This window comes from Alligator mississippiensis, chromosome 8, assembly GCF_030867095.1.
Source record: "Alligator mississippiensis isolate rAllMis1 chromosome 8, rAllMis1, whole genome shotgun sequence".
In the NCBI taxonomy this organism is placed as follows: Eukaryota; Metazoa; Chordata; order Crocodylia; family Alligatoridae; genus Alligator; species Alligator mississippiensis.
In genome coordinates, this window is record NC_081831.1 from 67,538,757 (window position 1) to 67,558,309 (window position 19,553).

Below are 19,553 nucleotides of genomic sequence, written 5' to 3' on the forward strand. Positions count from 1 at the left end.
GATATATCATAATGCTCATTAAGCACAGTTCCCCTCAGCACCTACTCTTTTTTAAATCATGGTGAGCCACTACATGGCATACATTTCAGCTGCTTCTTCACTCCCATAGCTGAGCTGCGCCTTTCTTTCCCATTTCCAATCATTCCTGTTTTTTCACCAGCCTTAAATTTCTGGCAAACATCAACAAATTGGGCCCCAAACACTCAGAATCCCTCTGTTACTGCTGGTCTCAGCCTGATGCATATGATTAATGTGTCCCCATCATCCATGAGGTGAAGCCAGACCAGGTTCCCCTTGTCTCATCTGCATATAAATTATTGGAGGATCCCAGGACTCATGGCAAAAACAGCTAACTGCAGTCATAAGAGGTGAGGGGAGCTAATTAGTATATGGATCCTTTGTGGGGGGTATCTGAAGTACACAGACCCATATATATGTAAGTAGGTATCAAAGTGCTACTTAAAAATGTGCTTTTGAGGTACCTGTGCCCCAAAAACTTGGAGCAGTTTCAAAAAATACATCAATTCTGGGTAAACTAATTCTATGGGTACTATATACAAAGTACTCTAGCTATATTTATTTCAAAGTCAGTTTTTTTTAACTTGCTTCTCACTTCCATGCGCTCAGAGACAGCAGGGTCCAACACTAAGGAGATGCAAGGCGAAGAAGTTGGGGGAGTGGAGAGCAAGGGGGCTACCTTGCCCTCCAGATTTATTTTCCCTGCTGTACAGTGGGTGGGAGACAAATTTAAGACAACCCTCCAATATTTAAATTCTATACCTGTAAAATTATATCAAATTTATCAGTTTTCTATATACAGAATCTAATTATTGAGGGGTTGTTAATGTGCATTAAGGGTGCACGCATGTAGACACATGCCCATAATGCACATTAATTTAGGCTAATGAGCATTAATGCATCTCATGTAGATGTGTTCAAAGAGCATAGACTGGAGAGACAGGAACAATAGGAGCAAAGAGATCAACAAGCAAGTGAGGGACCAATGTACAGTCTCCTGATAGGCTTTGCTACTTCCCAACAAACATTTTATTCTACAAATTGACTTCAAAGATTTTTGGCTTCAGACAGGAACAGGTTATGGTTCCTGTCTCCTGGTATGCTGTTTTGCAAACTTCCATTTTCCATTCAAATACACCGATTGTGCAATGAAGTAAACATTAGCCAATCATCAGCTTCATAGCATCTGTTCCCTGATTGCTATTTTTAGTTTCTTGGGATGGTAGCACATAATTTTACTTTATATGGTGACTTGGATTTGGAACCAACCATTCCAATTACAAAAATCAGACTGAGTTTCAAAGCAAGAAGCATCATGCCATAGTTATATTGGAAAAGTCAGAGCCACCTAAAACAGAGGGACAATCACTAAGAGAAACAAGCTAACCATAGCTGGGAAATTCAGCAGAAGAGATAGGAGGGAGGATGGGCTACATACTGGAAGAGATCCAGATCTTGTAATAGATTCTGAGGTCTACATTTACATAATATTTTTAAATGTTCCTTTGTTTATAGCCACTTATTAAAATAGTAAAAATCATATTTCTTTCCTGACTAACCTTGTCTTCAACATTGCAAAAGCTTATTTATCTTACCCCTGTTATTACTATGAATCACAAGCTGAAGCAATGTGTTAGCATGAAGATATCAGCATAACTCAGGGAAATGGATTATTAACCAATTTCTACTCCCTGAAAGGACTCTGGATATTTGTAACTTCTGAAGAAAACACTTTAAAACCAACTGAATCTATATGCATTCATATGGGGATCTGAACCAAAATGTTTGGGGTACTACTTTCCAAGCTCAGATCTCCAATAAATAACTCATACCTGTATCAGTCAGGCTTAGAAGAATTTAAACAATTAAATGTCAGTCTATATTCCAGGCCCAGTCTTGTAATTAAGAGGGTACTTCTATTTATACCTCAAAAACAGCACAAATGCTCCCCGCCATCATTCTCCTATGGCCTAGTGCTCAGTGCTCATCCATTTGTAGAAGTTTACACTTACAAAGCTGTCTGTATATGGACAACATCAAGAAACTGGCAGCTGAGATTTTTCTTTATATTTCTAGTTTCCCTAAATCATAGTTTTACACCAAGGGGCAGAGTTTTCCTTTGTAAATTCCCCTCATTGTTTTTGGAAGTATTTAACTCCTCCAGGATTACATAGAGAAATTGAGAGTGTTTCAGTTAATCTCTCCCTGATTCCATATTCTTCTAAAACAAGTCAGATTGCCTTTATAGTGCTTTCTTCTTGGTTTTAAGCACCCTGAGTGATATGAGCCATATAATCCTACAGGCTGCTTGTTTAGTTCAACAACAGTGCTGTTAGTGGTTTAGAAAATGTGTCATAAGCAGGAATGTTGGAAGCATTCGAAAGGCTGGAAGAAATGGGATTATTTTGGCTGGAGAAGAGAAGACTGAAGGGGATTTGATAGCAGTCTTCAAATACAAAAACCCTATTTTAAAGAGGTTGATGAGCAATGGATTGCTCTGTCCTCAGGTACAGGACAAGTAGTAATGGGTTCAGTTATATCAAGGGATATTTAGGTTAGATATGAGAAACAACTTTCTAACTATGAAGGTGATTAAGTGCTAGAGCAGTTGTGGAATCTTTACTATTTGTCCAACAAACATTTGTCTGGGATGGTTTAGACAGGGATGATCCTGCCTTGAGCAGGAGTTGAACTAGAAGGCTTTCTAAAATGCCTTCCAACTCTGTAACATCATGAACATGAAAGCATAAGAAGCTACCGGCCTGTGCAAGAACCAGTCCTACCGAGTCTATTTGGTAATCAGTTTAGTGTAAGTTACTGCACATGAGTCCTTCAGAGAGACACTGTTGTAGCCAGGGAGTTATGCCTTAATTGTTCCTACTGATCTTTCTAAATAAGTTATTTGTGGCACAGGGGTGGCTTTATAAACAGGTAAAGAACTTCCCTGGTTCAAAATAAAGCCTGGGAAATAAATTAGCAAAAAACCTATAAGGAAAATGCAACACAAATATACTTTGTTCCTTTAGTGATAAATATAATTTAGTATTAAATATTGATGCTAATGCTTCGCAGCAGTCTAAGAAAGTGTCACCTGTTTCTGAGTTCTTTGAGGAAGAACCATCTCATAGCACAATGATCCCATAATGGAACCTGTTTTATTTTGCATATAGCAGATGGTGAACTATCTTGGGAACACTCTGATGGGGATATCTTCCGCCAACCAGCCAACAGAGAAGCTGTAAGTCTGGCCTGTCGCCAAAAGTCACATGTTCCTGATGAGCTGTGCACATCCCCAGATCTAAAGGGATGGTTATTCCTAAACTCATCACCAAGCTGCCTTGGTGTGAGTGAATTTAGCAGAAATGCTGACACTAGCAAATAATGCCTTTTCCTACTGTCCTGTCAGCCCTTAGCTTTTCCAACTGAGATGAAAAATCTATGTTAAGGTTCACGAAATAATGAACAAAAATCCTCTCATGGTGGATTAGAGCCCCTCTTCCCACCGACCCGTAAGTGTGGTATCCTTCTGCCTATGGGATGTGTTAGCAACAATGCAGTGTGCTTCACTTACTAGCTGCCACCAGCCTAAATGTACTGCCAGGAGGTCAAAGGCACTTTAGAGAGTGAGTGAAATAGATGGATGAAGATGAAATAGGTGTGTCTTGACAGCCTCTTCCACGGCCTGGTCTTACCACATCCCTCTTGTCTGCCTCCCATCTCTTTCATTGTCTTGTGCTTCACTCTCCCTCCTAAAACCATTTGTGGTTCCTGGATTGTTGAGATGTCAGCACATGACTAGAGACTGTAACATCTGCTACAGTGATTGGGGTCAAAAACAATACAGTGCCCTTTGTTTAAAAAAATAGCTCTCAGTAGAAGACAGAGGAACACTGCTTATTTTCTTTGCCTCGTAGAGTATCTTGTTCCCAAACAAAAACTCCATATCCGTTTCTGTGGCCAGTGAGTCAGCAAAAGTTAGAAACCCTCAGTGTAGGGCAACAGAAACATTGTGCAATATAGCACCATCGATATCGAGTAAATACACAGTGATATACAAGTGGTATTTTGTAAGCTATTATACTGTCACGCTGGTTCTATTATTGTATCTAGTGGCGTTCAGTAACTACAGTAATAAAACAACTTGCAACAGTATCAGGAAATTTCCATTCATTGGGTCTAATTCTCAATGGCCTTGCATCTCCTTGAATCAGGTATGCCACATGTATCAGAATGCTTACATTTTATGCCCACTTTGCAAAGCTTTGAGATGATCATATAGGATTTGGGGGTTGGATTAGATGACCTCCTTCCAACTCTAATTTTCTATGATTCTATACAGAGAAAGGCAAATCAAGGTCTGTGCCACCATTACGCCTATGGTCCCACCCCATATTATCCTTGACTTAGTTAAAACAAGCTGATCACGCTACAGATCTTGTTATGGAGATTTTCCTTTTGCTAGAACAAGAAAACTGCAAAATTCTGCTTGCCCCAGAATGGACCATTTTGTTTCCAGGCACTTATAATAAAAGCAAAAGCCAGGAGACCGATTGTGCCCTCATCCTTCACCCTATGGCCCAGGGCTTAGGGCACTCACCTAGAACAAAGGACATTTGGATTCAGTTCCTTTCTTTGCCTAAAAGGATTTGAACCTGCATTTCTTACTTCCCAGGTAAAGGGCATGTGGGGTGGATTTTGCTCAATCTCTCTTGCTGGAGTTTTTGTATAAAATATTTAAATACTCAGTGAAGTGGGGCCTGGATGTCCCACCTCCCAGGTAGTGCCTTCATGTCAGGGTTATGGAGTTAGTCACTATCTGACTCAAAGAACAGTTAAGTGTTTTTTTATGAAGGGTAACTGATTCAACAGGAGAGACTGAGGGAAACCCACCCATGAATATCCCTGTAGCAGCATTATTAGGTAACTTTTCTGGGAGAGGTGAATATTGATAACTAATGCTTGCCTAAGGTCAGTGGCAAAACTGATTGTACAAGGGGTCTTAATGCAGCCCCTTCACACAAATTTCAGCTCTCAAATTGGGTCACTGTGATGAGACATTTTCATTCCTGTACTCATTCTCTTTCCATGCAGAGGCACTCATACCATCGCTCCCACTATGACACATCGCCCAGTTCTGCTCGGCAGGCAGCCAACGTGCCACGATTTTCTGGTGGCAGGAGTAACCGTGGAGTCCTTCCTGACCCCCAGCAAGCATCAGGAACTATAGTACAGATTGTCATCAACAACAAGCATAAGCATGGACGAGGTAAAGAGAAGCCCTCTTGCCAGTAGCACCAATCTGGATCAGGTTTTACCTGTTTATAGCTCTCTAATAATTCTCAGCATGTGCCGCAGATCCTTGCAAAACTGTATTAACAAAAATTGGGTGAGCCATTGCAAATGACTGAATTTTGTAATTCAGAACGAAAAAGAAATATTACTTGTTACTTATTATTACTATTACTTATTAATTAATTATCAAAGGTCTGACATCAGGGATATGTATCTTGGCTGAGGGTAGGTTGTGGTGGAAAACATGATGGCTGCTGCATTTGACCATGCCTGAGACTCGCTCTTCCATGCTGTTTCTAAATCACTTTGGGAGGCTGTTACATGATTTCATGTGACAGCACTCTAATTTGATGAAGAAGGGGAGCAGCTGGCACCACTGCTGCTGCTGCTGTTGCTGTGCTCACACAGTGATTGAACTAGCTCTCAATGAATGGGGGGAGTCTGCTTTCAGTTATTTTCTTTACAGGCTCTCCTATTTGCTAGTCTTTCTAACTACAAGTAAATGTGTTTAAGCTACCTCAAAAACCTCAGACTGAGGAGTCCTACTACAGTATCAGCATGTTCACTGTTGCCAAGATATACTGAGCCATCCTCATAGTACAAGACTATTGTACCTATGTGCTGAAAGGGACTTTCCATTTGTTTTAAACTAAAGTGTTATCTAGTATTCAAGAGTAACAATGCCATACAGACCATGTCCACATTGCCTCCTTGCAGAGCCGTGGACTGCCACCAAAAAACAAGCCCCATCCACTTGCCCCTACTTTGTACATGCCCAAACCTAGCAACTAAACAGCACTGGATGGTTTGCAGTGGGCACATAGTATGCACCCCAGTACACAAAAATTCACCCTTGATAGCAAATATCGGAGTATACCAAAATTATAATTTAAGATTATATCAAAGATGTCACACCTAAAACAAAGCACTGAGAACCAGGCAAGGCATTTCAAAAACATAATACACCTTAAAATCTATGAGATATAGGACATACTGCATTATGGGAACATTAGGACCTCAAGCTCAAATGGAAACCTTTATACATGCATGACTAAGCCACGTTCCCCAAGGATTAGAGGAAGAAAAGAAAAAAGCAGGGAATATAACCGAATCCCCAACTTAAAAGGAGCAGCAGGTTTTATGTGCTGACAAATGGCAGGATGCTGAAAGGTGCTGAGTGCATTCAGTTCCTATTAATTTCAGTGAGGCTAGTTATGTGAGCAGGGATTACTTACGTGAAAAAAGCCTTGCAGGAGCAGGCCCACATAGCAGTAAAAGAATTAGCTGTAGAAGAGCAACTATACACAAAAGTCAGTCCATGTGCACTCAAAAATGACCCACAAAGAGTTAAAAGCCTTTGTATTAGGGCCAACTAATCTTTTAAGGTATTAACTAACAGAAGGAATGTTGGCCATAGGATCTCTATTATCCACCTGAACAACCATGAAAAAACATTCAGATCATGCCAGTGTTTTATGCTGAATCTAGGAGCAGGAATCTCCACTCTGTGCAATATCTCTGACATCCAGTGCACACATGAAGACATCATCAAAGCAATTTCTAACTGATTTGTTTCAGCAAATAAAAAGCCTACAAATGAATGGCATATTTCTGTACATAGTATAGTACCAGTGACAACTTTAGGAGTTCACTTCTCAGAGAATGAGATTGCTCTGTGATGGAAATCAGTGCTGACCACGTCTTTTCTTTTGTTCAGTGCAATTAGCATGTGTGTTTTATTAATTAAAGCACATAAACCCTGAGATGTTTTAAAAAGGTAAAAATGGACAAACAACAGTTATACTGACATGCAAATCTTGTACCAATACAGGGACACAGAAAATGACATTTCCATATATACAGAGTGGTTACAGTAGAGATTTGGGACCTGGAACTTCTGGGTAACATTTCTGTTTTGGTTATAGATATCTTCTGTTATCTAGGACTAGTTATTTAACCTTTCCTTGCCTCAATTTACCCATCTGCAAAACAGGGATAACTGGGCACATCTTCAGGTTCATTAATGCGCTGTAGTTACTATGCATTAAGTTTAGTACTGTACTTGTATAACCAAGTACTAAATCTGTGCACGTAACTGGTGCTACTGTGCAGTAGCACCTGCACAAAGCTTTTTAGTGATGCTAACTGTGCAGTAGCCTAATACTACTGTGCAGCAATGTATTAGTACGGTTTTGCCCTGCACACTACTGCACAGTAGAATAAGGCTACTGAACAGTTAGCGTCTCGTATAGACACAACTATAGATACCTAACACCTAAACGATAATTATTCCTGTCTACAAATATGGAGAAAATAGGAGACAATTATGTTTGCATAGCATTTGAAGAAATCTGGTTGAAAAAAAGCTATATGAAAGGCATAGTAATAATACATTTTTAAAACATGCGAGAAGTATCTTTACAACAAAATATTTGAGTGTTTAACCAATTTTATCTAATTTTTACTGCTTCTTTTTTTCCTCATTATGTTCTTAGGGTAAGGAGAACACTTCATTTGTCTGAAACAAATTATTTCCACCTCTATAACAAAAACAGCTCTGAAGAAATAGTAAAAAAGTAATAAATTATTAAACCAAATGATAGTATAACCTCCATGAAAGACAATCCATTACAAAGAACACCCACCATAAATCTTGGTAACTTAGTAAAACATAAGCCAGTTGGTCACATCTGTTACCAGTTAGATGTAAATTTCAGATTACAGATAAAAATTAAATTGCTTTTGAAAGTTACAGGCAAAAGAGGAACATATTTAACAAATAAAAGCATTAATAAAAATGATGGCATATTAGAAGAATTAGAAATATTTACAACATATCCAAGCTTCATTTTAATTGCTTTTTCAAATCAGACTGTCCTTTCTTTCACCTTTTTGGTTTAGTTTGCATTCTGCGTTATATATATGAAATGTTAAAAAGAAGCAATGTTTATAAGGCAAATCCAGGCTCTGTATAAACTGACATAACTCCATTTCAGTGAGAACTGAGTCTGCTTTCACCAGATATGGATTTTTCCACTGTTCATTGGCCTGCTGTAATGCCCTGCTTCCCAGGGGTGTTGTGAGAATAAATTAATTGTGGCCCAGGACTGGTCTCCTCCTGGCTTGGGTCTGGAGCAAAAGCAAGTTCAGTCTGAAGAAATGTGTGGGTACATAGTGCTGAGTGAGGATCATAAGCCAGCTGGTAGGGACAGCGGGCTCAGAGCAAACATGCATGAACTAGAGGAGAGCCAGTCAAACTTTGCACCCACGCACACCCACAATATCCCAACGAAATCAGAGATAGGGCTTTGAAATTAAAACTCCCATTAATATCAAGAGGGGAGAGATTGGGCTGGAAAACAGTAGTGGAAAATATACCTTAAGTAGGGGTACATAATTTAGGAGTATTGGAGACTGCACATAAATGAAATTGTTGCCTCATGCACTAAACCAGAGGTTACAATTCAATAATGGCCTTCCTGGAACCGTAGGAAATCTTTACCATACAAAGTAACTTTAAAAGATGTCATTACCTTCCTCTCCTGTTCTGTTGTAGTCTGTGTTTCAAATGGGAAAACATACTCACACGGTGAATCTTGGCATCCTCATCTCCGGGCGTTTGGAATCGTTGAGTGTGTGTTGTGTACCTGCAACATCACCAAACAAGAATGTAAGAAAATTCACTGTCCAGAACAATACCCCTGCAAATACCCTCAGAAAATAGAAGGAAAATGCTGTAAAGTCTGTCCAGGTAAAACAAAGAGTTGATTGCAGACTGCCTTTTTGCTTTGGATGCTAAAGGGTTTGACCTAGGTCTTTGGTCAGCACAATACGAAAAAAACAACTTTTGTCTCTGTTGCTCTGTTTTGTCTTGAGGGCAATCTGTGCAAAACAGAAGAGATGGAGCATTCAGTCTTCTGAGCCCTCCCCACTTGTAATTCAACAGATAGAAGAATTGCAGAATTAGTCCTGCATATTCTGCCCCCTCCATTCCTTTCTTCTCTAACATTAACATGACTTTTTGACATCTGTTCAGAACAAAATCTGTCCCACACCCTGAGATTCACTTTCTTCCTGGAAATGATTCAAGAAAATTCTCATTCTCCCAGCTCAGCCCATTTATAATCGTCACAATATATTCAATTTATTTTCTAGCACTGGGATATTTATACTAAGATAATATATGTTCTGCATTCAAAGCATATACCATTAGAATTCAGAAGTCTTGGATAAAAATGTACTTGTGTCAATAATGTAAACTAGATTCTTAAAATAAATGCTAACAGAAAATGGCTTTATAGATTTTTTTCCACAATGCTAATCAGGTGATTCATTTTTTACAGGAAATTCATGTAAATGGGTAAATAGAGCTAGGAAAAAAGCTGTTAGTCAAGTGTAATGTTTTGTCAAATGATTGATTGTGTTGAATATAAGAAGAAATGTTTAAAATATGCCAATGGTACCAATGGTTGTTGGGTGCCCAGTTGGTTTTTGCATTTGATTTGAGATGCTCCAGCAGAAATGCTCTGAACAAACACATTTCACAGCCACCTGCCCAAGTTGCTCACAGAAAACACACTACATTTTCATCTGCTAGCACTTTTTATTGGGAGGCACCATGGTTTGATGGCACTAGCACACAGGAGACAGGGATTCAGATCCTAGCTGTGCCACTAATTTGTGACCTGTGAAGGGGCAATAAATGGCCCTGTGCCATTGTGTCTTTATATTTCTACTTCACAAGGGTTTGGGGAGCAGTGAGAGCCTGATTTGTTGAAATGCTGAACAGCAATCATAGCTCTCAGTGAAGCCAAATGGCAGATGAGGGCACTCAGCAAAATCTGACTAAGAGCCCTGAGTAGAAAATTTAATAGAAGCAGAAACCTGCTTTTTAAATCTAAGTTATAGATCAAATCTCTAATGTCTGAGATTTCCCCATGCCTGTGAAAGCACAGGATGCTTTCCTAAAGTCCTAAAGTCTGTGACTTGCATGTGTTAAAGTGAAACACACTAAATAAAAATCAAAATGCCTTGCTTCTTACAGGTCTGAACATTAGGCAGAACAGTATCTTACTGAATACCAGGGGCATTAGCTGGAGCAGGACTTGAATGATCATTTTAGGGGAATTCATACATTTAAAACACTTGCTTGGCAGTGTGTGCCTAGTAAGTTCTGAAAGGCATTGTTAAAGCTTCATTTGTCTCTTCTACAGAAGAAATGCCAAGTCAGAGCTTTGACAGCAAAGATGATTTTTGCGGTGAAGAGACACTTCCTGTCTATGAATCTGTCTTTATGGAGGAAGGAGAAACCATCAGAAAAATTGCAGCGGAGACTGAAAATCCACCTCAAGTAGAAATACATGTTTGGACAATTCGGAAAGGTGTGCAGAGCAAATTATTTCTTTAACTAGTGCTTTCTTCATTATTTAAAGCCCCAGTAAAGGTTTACAAATATTGGCTGCTTAGGACTTTACAGCAAGCCTTATCCTTTATTCTAGGCCAGTGGTTCTCAACCTTTTTTGTACCAGGACTCATTTGTAAACATCAATGGTCAGCCCCGACGCAGTGCCCCTCACACCCAACCCACTGCCCTCACCCCCAGGCCCCAGCCCCCCCCCGTGTGTAGCGCAAAGGGAAGGTGTGTGGGGTGGGGGGGAACCCAAGCAGCCCCTTGCAGGCTGGAACTCTGCTAGCGAGCAAGGAAAAAGCCACAGTTTCCCATGTTTTTCTTTAAAGGAGAATCCATTTTTAAAGTGTTTGCAACCCTTTCATATATTCTTGTAATTCATCTGGGTTGTGATCCCTGGGTTGAAAAACATGGCTTTAGGCTGCTTGGTCCTTTACTGTGACAGCAGGGCTAGAGCTTTTATTTTCCTATTACAGAAGCATAAATCTGCCCCACTTCTGTCAAAATCTCTTAATTATTACTTACTAGTAGTGTACTGCAGAGTCTATAATACCTTTTTGAATAGCTCTAATTTTGCCCAGGTGAGGGCAGTGTTCAATTTAGTTCAGTTTAATTAAACTAGAGATAGGTGCCGAAATACTGAAGTATCCAAATTTTGAAAATTTGGAATGAGCTTTGATAGACTCATTTACTCAGAATTTACAGGTAGCTCTGAGACCCCCTTTTAAATTCAAAATAGTTTTATTCTCTACTTCTTAAAAAAGAGAAAAGGTACAGTTCATACATTCTTGAGATCATTTTAAAGGCAAAGCTATACTTAAATCTATGCAGTCAACCATCAGAAAGGTGTGCACAAGATACATGATACTGAGTGTTGCTGGCATATGCACCCAGTTGGACACAAACCCTTCTGGTACATCTTCTGTTGGCTGGCTGCAGTTAGATAAAATAATGATCCAAGTCAGATTGTCACTGCTTTTTCTCAAGACACCAGTTTTTGGCTTGTGCTCTGATCCTGTCTTCAACTGTAATGGAGATGGCTTGAGTCGTATGGGCCAGTGAGGAAACTGAGTCTCCTATCTCTGTAACATTCTCCACCACTTCAAAACCACAACATTAAAATACTGAAGCAGCAAATGAAATCAATTAAAATATGCTGAACATACAAGTTATTGGTAAGGGTTATTCTACAATGTGGTTCAACATGCTGGTAGTTCTAGATATAATCAGAACAGCAAGACTGGCCAGAGCAGTATATGTGTCTTCAGTTACATGCTCTTATCATTTGCTGTGCACAGGGATTCTGCGTCACTTTTACATTGAGAAAATATCCAAGAGAGAATTTGAAGATCTTCCTTACTTCAAGCAAATAACCAGGACAACTCCAAGTGAGTAACATTTTTGTGACTTGAGATTTCAGTTTTCAATATAATATTAACCTTGAAAAGTGTTCCACTTTATTCAAAAGCTTGTCTAACTTTATTCCAACTGGTCCAGCAAAAAAATATATCATCCCCCAAAAATCCTTGCTTCTCACTTAATTCCTGGATTACCATCATGGCTATAGCATCACTCTAACGCTATTAACTTTACTCCACAAACTCAAATAAATTTGCTACTTTTCTTCCAACATCTGGAATCAATAATTTGTGAATATAAATTAAAATAATCAGAATGCAGCAATGTGAAAAAAATTAGAGTGATTTTGTCAGTTTTCTGTTAGCATCTTGTCATTCTGAGAAAGCCCACAGGGAAATATATAATGCTCTTCATCTCATGATTTGAAACCTGGAGCAACATCAGTGACAAGCAGACTTCTAGTTGTATAAAAGAAAATCTACATATGCTAGTACCCAACAAACATGATTTGCAAATACAGAGGTAGGCAGAGTGAAAGTTGTGTGAGACCTTAACCTTGTTAAACTTGTCTCTTCTACTTTGCTTTGCTTAGGCTCAGTTTCTAATACCCTTCTGGCATATGGCACAATACTTTATTTCGTAAGTGGCTGAAATCAAGTAGGACTACCTATACAGCAAGGAGCAGAGTAGGGAGATCAGAATCTGGCCCTTAATGTTTTTCTAATGTAATTATCTTTCAGGGATATACTAAAATGATTGTAAGATATTTCAGATATTTTCCATGGGAGGGTTGGAAACTCTCCCTTCAAACATTTTGAATTTGTTTGGATAGTGCTTGTAAATGACTCAAAGTTGCCCATGCCCTTTCTAAGTCAGTATCTCTCTGCTTTGTGTTTTTGTTTTCAGGCCAGTGGAAAATATTTAGCGAGGGAGAAGCTCAGATCAGCCAAATGTGTGAAATCAGAGTGTGCAGGACTGAGCTGGAGGATTTGGTAAAGGTTTTGTACCTTGAAAAGTCTGAAAAGGGTCACTGTTAAGGAAGACAAGCACTGGAGAGGGAAACACAAGAAAACTTATGAAAACTTGGATCTGCAGCTGGACTGCAGGCTTATTTTGCTTAAGTCAACAGTTGCCCTAAAAACCAAAACTATAATGCAGTAATTATTCACATCATGCACAGCAAATTTGCTGCTTTATGTGTAGTGGTCTGTGTCAACCATTTAAATATCTCCTCAAAAAAGACTAGAAGGCTCTGTATTATTGGCAGGGGAAGGGGAAAGGGAGACTTTAGTTTCTTAGAGTTGCATTTCTTTACAAGTTAAAAAAGAAAACAGAACTTTTTTTATTTGGCAAGTTGTTCAAGCTAATGAAATGAAGGACATATAATAAATGTGGAGGAGTTATGGAGAGCATTATTTCCTGTGCTGAGTTTATACTACTTCTGGTGTTGAAATGACTCATATTTTTCTAGCAGGGGGGAAATAGAAGTGATACAATACTTGTTTTTGAGACATAAAAACAGATTTAAACTAACGAGCTTCTAACCAGTCTACTGCCATTTGGATGATGTCTCGCAGTTGAAGGAACTGAGTACCTAAGTGGAACAGCAGGTGTTAGTGGGAATTACTGTATTTTTGTAGAAATTTAAGAAAATGTTCACTTCTAAGTGGTTTTCACTTGGTTTCCGCCACCCACTTCTCCAAGTGAAAAGTGAAATATCAGCTCTCTGTTGCAGCCCCAATGTTGCATTCTCACAGGCCCTGTTAACACATAGCCTCAGATGATAAACTGCTTCTACAAACTAACATGGCAGGAGAACACAAAGCACTTGGATCATTATTGAAAATCCCTAGAAGGTTAAAGTTACAGTGATTAATGACTTATTAGATGTCTTGGATATAACATAATTTATTACCAATAATTGCCACAATAACAGTGTTCTGCATTGTTCTAACTGTGGCTGCTCCAATCTCAGCAAACGTAACGTCAAGGGCAAATCTCTCCAATGGCAAAATAATGAGCACTTATATCAAGCCATTATGTTACGGCACCTCCGTCATGACCATTATTTTCATACAAAAAGAAATCCAAGATATTCAGTTGATCTGTAGTTCACAGGGGAAAGTTAATTATAGTATCTGCATAATGTCCTTGATAAAGGTCATTTCTGGTTTCGAAGAAAAGTTCTGTATTAAAATATAAAGCCATGGCTTTGAAAACATGCCCTCTAAGGAGCCATATGAAATCCCATTACACCAATTTGTGGCTCCCATCTTGAATTCACTTCCAAGGACCAATTGACTGTGGCTGCATTATCTTCTACTTTTTATTCCAGAATTAGACAGGAGCATTGCTGTTCAGACACACATTAAAAACAAAGCCTTAAGGAAGTGGCTTCAGATCAAGCTTCTGGCTCTCCTGGGATTAAAGTTCATTGTAGCAGCCACAATTTTTGGTGCTCATTGTACCTTAAAAAAATCCTGCCATGCCATCTGCTCCACCATGATTTTCCAGTGATGGCATGCTAGGTCTCCCTTTGATTATGTGCATGTTAATAAAATGTATTAAGGTGCATGATATTCAGTGCTGAAAGCCACTGACCCAGTTCTGGCTCCAGAAATACTATTACAGTTTTTGAAGGAGCTCTGGTCCTAGTCGTGAACTCCTTACACCTCCCTGTGGCAGCTGCTACAGTCCTAAGAGGCAGTCAGCTTTTATGCTCTTCCAGTCGTACCAGTGCTTCTTGCAGTAGCCAGGAGTGCAGGGAAGGCATTAGCAATAAGGAGCAAATAGGCAAGTGAGGGGCGCAGATGGCAAAGTGAAGAGGAGAAACAGGGGGACTAAGTGAAGACATAAGGATTTGGGGAAGGATATATACCCAATGTTTTATATACAAGTTCTTCATAGCATTCCTGGCCCTGTGCCAGGGGAGAGAGCAGATTTTTAAGAGCACTCTCATCCCTATCACAAAACAATGTGCCAGAATGGGGCATCTCTGACATCCAGCTTTGATTTGCAAGAACAAAACACTCTCTTTGATGTCAGTAAAATCTTATGGGATCAGGATAAGGCACTGACACTACTAAGCACGTGCAAAGCCCTGGCTATATCTGGCCAAAAAAGATCCTAAGGCATTTTTCATAAAAGGGATCATTCCTTGTGCTGGCCAAATTGGGTAATAATATTTTCCTTCCTTAAATTCTCTTTTGTGTTTAAAATGGGTGGGGTGATTGCCCCTAGTCCTAAATTGTTTGTGTAATGTTGCTGTGTCATATTAAACAGCTGTATGTTCCACTTCAGAGACGGTCGCAATGTAGTTGTGGGAAAAGCAGTTTGTAAAGCACTTTAGGGTCTGTTGGGTTGAAATGTGCTGTAAAAATGTAAAAGTTTATTATAAATGCTCCAATAGCGCATGTATTAACATGAACATTCCTTGGATGAAGATATAGCAAAAGACATCCTAAAGAGCCACAGACACAAGCTGGGCTATGTTCGGCTCACCACTTGGTACAGTGCGTTTGTAGCAGTAGCTAATGAACAAAGACTGTTATGTGGAAAGTGTACACCGTTTGTATTATTTGTGCAGAAGGAGACAAACTGCCTTTTGTATTTGTGACAGAACAGGTGGGGTTCAGATTGTGTATTTATTTGTATGATAAACACTTTTTAAGAAAAAAAAAAACAAGTACCATTTAGTAAATGAAGTTTTTACATTTTTACAGTTTCCTCTCACATAAGACAAAGTCCACAGTGTCATGGTTTTCATTCTCTTCACAGGACATAAGCCCAATATGGTACTTATTTCTGTACTTGCTCTATCATTTTGATCTGATTTTATAAATTAATAAACTCTAAAGTTGTTAATAAAAAGAACTTCTCTCAATGAAGTGGCAGATCTAAAATGTGTGGCTTCAATCCACCTGTTTGCAAGTATGTGACAGTTACTCCTTTAAGCCCATCACTGCCTTCAACAGGAACCAGCCAAGTCAGCAAACCTAGCTTGAGGGAGTGGTCCAATGAAAACAGTGAACTAATTGTGTGACTAAATTCTGGGATTAGCCAAGGAAATTAAGTGAAGGTCTTTTAGACCCTTATTTGGAGGACTTAAGGATTTGAGGTACACCAACTCAGTTGACTTCAATGGGACATAGGCATGCACTTACGACCTCAATTTATTGGCACTAGCAGGCAAAACCCCATGCAGAAGAGTACAGATTTTGAATATTTTGTTGGTATAAAATGAGGTAACAAAACCATTTATAACAGAAATAAATATGACAAGCTGCATACCTTGAGATAGACAGGGAAATGAGTATGTAGAGACAAAGCCCTTTGCCCAGCCACAGCACCAACTATTCATTAAGAGCTTGGAGCTTAGCAGAGAGAAGATGCCTGTATTTCATTTATCTCTACATCACTTTAAGGGCACTGGCAGAAGTGACGTTTTGTTGTGTGATTGGCCCCCAAAAGTGTTCTCCAGCCAGCCATGCCCTGATGAGTGCACAGCTACAGAGCACTTTAAAAGTGCCCAATCGCATAAATTAATCCTCAAATTAACCCTCAGATGAAGACGCTCCAAAGCACCCCAGAGGGGGGGTGCTCCAATCCACCTGACCCCTCCAGTGCAGGCTGGAAAAACCCCAGCCTCTCCCTCTCCTCCCTTCTCTCCCTCCCATCCTGCAGACAGCACCAGAGCTGAGGGCGAAGGGGTGGGACTAGGCAGGAGAGGCTGCAGATAGGCAGCCTTGCTTTGCTGGGTCAGCTCCAAAGTGGAGCTCAATTTCCCAACCCTCACCCAACAGCAAATGTCTGTTGGGTCAGGGGGGTCACTAACTCATGGTGCTTTCTGTGAAACATCATGAGTTATAGTGGGGAGCTACACATCTGTCAGTGCCCTAAATGACCCAGTGTTGGGCTACCCATTCTTATGTAGCTCACCCAAGTGAAGCAGCCCAAGAGTTGGGCCCAAATGCTGCACTAACACTAATAGAGTTCTCTTATCACCATTATTACTGAAAGTTCATCTTTTACATACTGTAAGCAGGTTGCCTTGTCTGTGGGCTTCTCCAGGTAGGTTCCTGCTCCATGAGGTGCTCCCCAGCCAGTCCATACTGATAAAGCCGAGTCTTTAAATCAGCAAAACAAGCAAACAAAACCTTTTTGTCCTGTCCCTGATAGTGGGGGGGGGGGGGGGGGGGGGGGGGAAGTGTTCCCCTGTGGCTCCGGCCTTTGCACAGCAGTCTGCTCCCTCCATGTAGCCAGCAGTTCAGCCCACCACCTGCCCCAGACTCACAACTGTTCCCTCATAGTTGGCTTCCCTACTGATTTTTTCTCTGGGATTTTTAAGCTCCCAGTGAGCTACTCCTTGATCAGCAGCCTCCTGGCAGCTGCAGCTACTCAGCAGGGCTGGCCCCTCTTAAGGGGCTGGAGCACCCTGTTACACATACATGTTAGTAATTTATATACAAGAAACAATATGAAAAACAGAGAAGAAGAAAGGTGGCCTTTTGCATTAATTGGGACTCCGGAGATCTTATTTTTGAACCTTGCTAGTGTTTTCCATATGAACTTGGGAAGGCAAGTCACTGATTGTGCTTCAGTAGATTTCATCTGTTTTCTCAAAAAAAAAGCTCTCAGGTTTGTTTAGCATAATCTATCTTTAAGAAACTTGCTTTTTAATGCAATGCCAGTAAAATAAACTGTACAGTAGATCTAACTTATAGAAACAGGGCTCTAATTCATGCTGGGCCACAGAAGTTAGGCAGCACAGCCTCACTATGATACAAGGGTCTTGAACCATACTTTGGAGCAGGAGTAAGCTTTTCTTTGCTTGCCCTTTGGCAAGTGCAGCAATTCAGCCAGCAAGGTACTAGTAATTCATGTAAACAAAGCTCTGAGGCATCCAACTAAAACAACTTACTAGGCCCTGAAGCTTATGAAATCAATACAGGACATATTACATAATGTGAACAACTAAACCGCAAGATCACCCAGAAAACACTGAGATAACGAGTCTGTGCTACATGAAAAATACTAGTACAGGATAACTTTGGATAAAATCAGAAAAAAACCTGCAATCAACATAAATGACATAAAACTAAGACCATTAAATCTTGGAAAGGTAAATGTGTTTGAGACAAGAAGCTGTACAGCTGGGATGCATTTCAAACCTAAAGTTTAAGTTCATTGGAAATTTTTCTTTAAATTATTTTCTCTTCTTTCATTGTAATCTATATATTCATCTTATGTTCAAGTAAATCCTTCTCCTCCATTTATTAAGCCTCTGTTACAAGGCTAAATATTTCCCCCTTACTACTAGGACACATTCTTAGCATGCGCCAACATTCTCTTCCACAGCTGTTTTTATTCCAACCCCATCCTCAACTTATGTGAGCACCTTCAAGTAAGGCAGTAGTGCTCAGTCTTTTAACCCCACAAGTCAAATGAGGTGTGCAGGGCTGGTCCATGGGTCAGATAAGACCCCATGCCACAGGATCAGGTCCACACACCTAGATCTGGACTGTGCTGCCTCTGCCTGGCCCCATATACTGGGATCAGGGGCCTGGGACACCACACTGCCTCTGCCAGGTTCCATGCATTAGGATCGGGGCTCCAGGACCCTGTACCTCCTCCACTATGACCCATATGTGGGGATTAGGCTCCAGACCCTCATGCCACCTCTACCCAGCCCCACACATTGGGATTGGGCCCCATGCTGCCTTGCAAATCAAATCTAGCATGCAGGTGACAAAGTGCCAGGGTCTGGGTTGGCTGATGGGCATGGGGTTGAGCACCCCTGTAGCAGGACCTTGGGTGAAATAACATATCATTCTGTATATCACAGAGCATGAATCATCTTTGGCTCATGTATGGGAGATACAGAAGGAGCTACCCTATTTAATGCTGTGTTCTGTTGCAATGCCTTTTACACACACACACACACACACACACACACACACACACACATACCCCTCTGTTTTCATGCATTTTCTATTAGGACCAGAGCTAAAGCCATTTTACAATACAGATTATTAATATATCCAAAATAATTGATAACACATGAAGACTTTATGTAATTTTGGTGCACTGTTTGATGCCTATTTTGTTACCCAGCTCCTTCAAAAGCCAATACTTCTGACATCTATTGTGTGGGGACTGGAAATTGACACAGCTAATCCTCATTTCCATTGATTGCTTTTCTTTGGGTTTTAAGAAACCTGTTGTTCTGCACTGAGGTTTTAAAACATTCCACCGCATTCAGTATGCAATAAAATGAAAATAATGCCAATGAATAAACACACAAAGTATAATCCATAACCCTGTCTGTCCCTTTCTAACATAATATAAAAGCAACACAACTGTAAGCAAGAAATCGAATCAGCCAGACAAAAGGCAGAAGTCAATTTCAAACCAAGGAACTAAGTTTCAACCTAGATTTCTCTATAGCTAATTCAGTTTGTTCAGATATGGCAATGAG

At 40.1% G+C, this 19,553-nt stretch overlaps 2 protein-coding genes across 9 annotated transcripts in view; one reads left to right on the plus strand and one right to left on the minus strand.

Moving 5' to 3' along the window:
• The window catches only part of CHRDL1 (chordin like 1), a 57,632-nt gene extending 41,673 nt beyond the window's left edge, over nucleotides 1–15,959 (plus strand). For 6 of the 7 annotated variants that reach the window (XM_019487810.2, XM_014607202.3, XM_019487816.2 and 3 more), the window contains 6 exons: nucleotides 3,189–3,256; nucleotides 5,110–5,284; nucleotides 8,867–9,061; nucleotides 10,524–10,691; nucleotides 12,016–12,105; nucleotides 12,983–15,959. In XM_019487810.2, coding sequence (XP_019343355.1) covers nucleotides 3,189–3,256; nucleotides 5,110–5,284; nucleotides 8,867–9,061; nucleotides 10,524–10,691; nucleotides 12,016–12,105; nucleotides 12,983–13,113 — 827 coding nt within the window. In that variant the 3' untranslated portion in view covers nucleotides 13,114–15,959. The remainder of the gene's footprint in view (nucleotides 1–3,188; nucleotides 3,257–5,109; nucleotides 5,285–8,866; nucleotides 9,062–10,523; nucleotides 10,692–12,015; nucleotides 12,106–12,982) is intronic. The other variant, XM_059732812.1, reaches the window with a different exon arrangement.
• LOC109283246 (uncharacterized) overlaps nucleotides 8,873–19,553 on the minus strand; it is a 110,803-nt gene continuing 100,122 nt past the window's right edge. Inside the window, exon 6 of one of the 2 annotated variants that reach the window (XM_059732814.1) lies at nucleotides 8,873–8,957. The gene's annotated coding sequence lies outside the window, so the exon portion shown is untranslated. The remainder of the gene's footprint in view (nucleotides 8,958–19,553) is intronic. The other variant, XM_059732815.1, reaches the window with a different exon arrangement.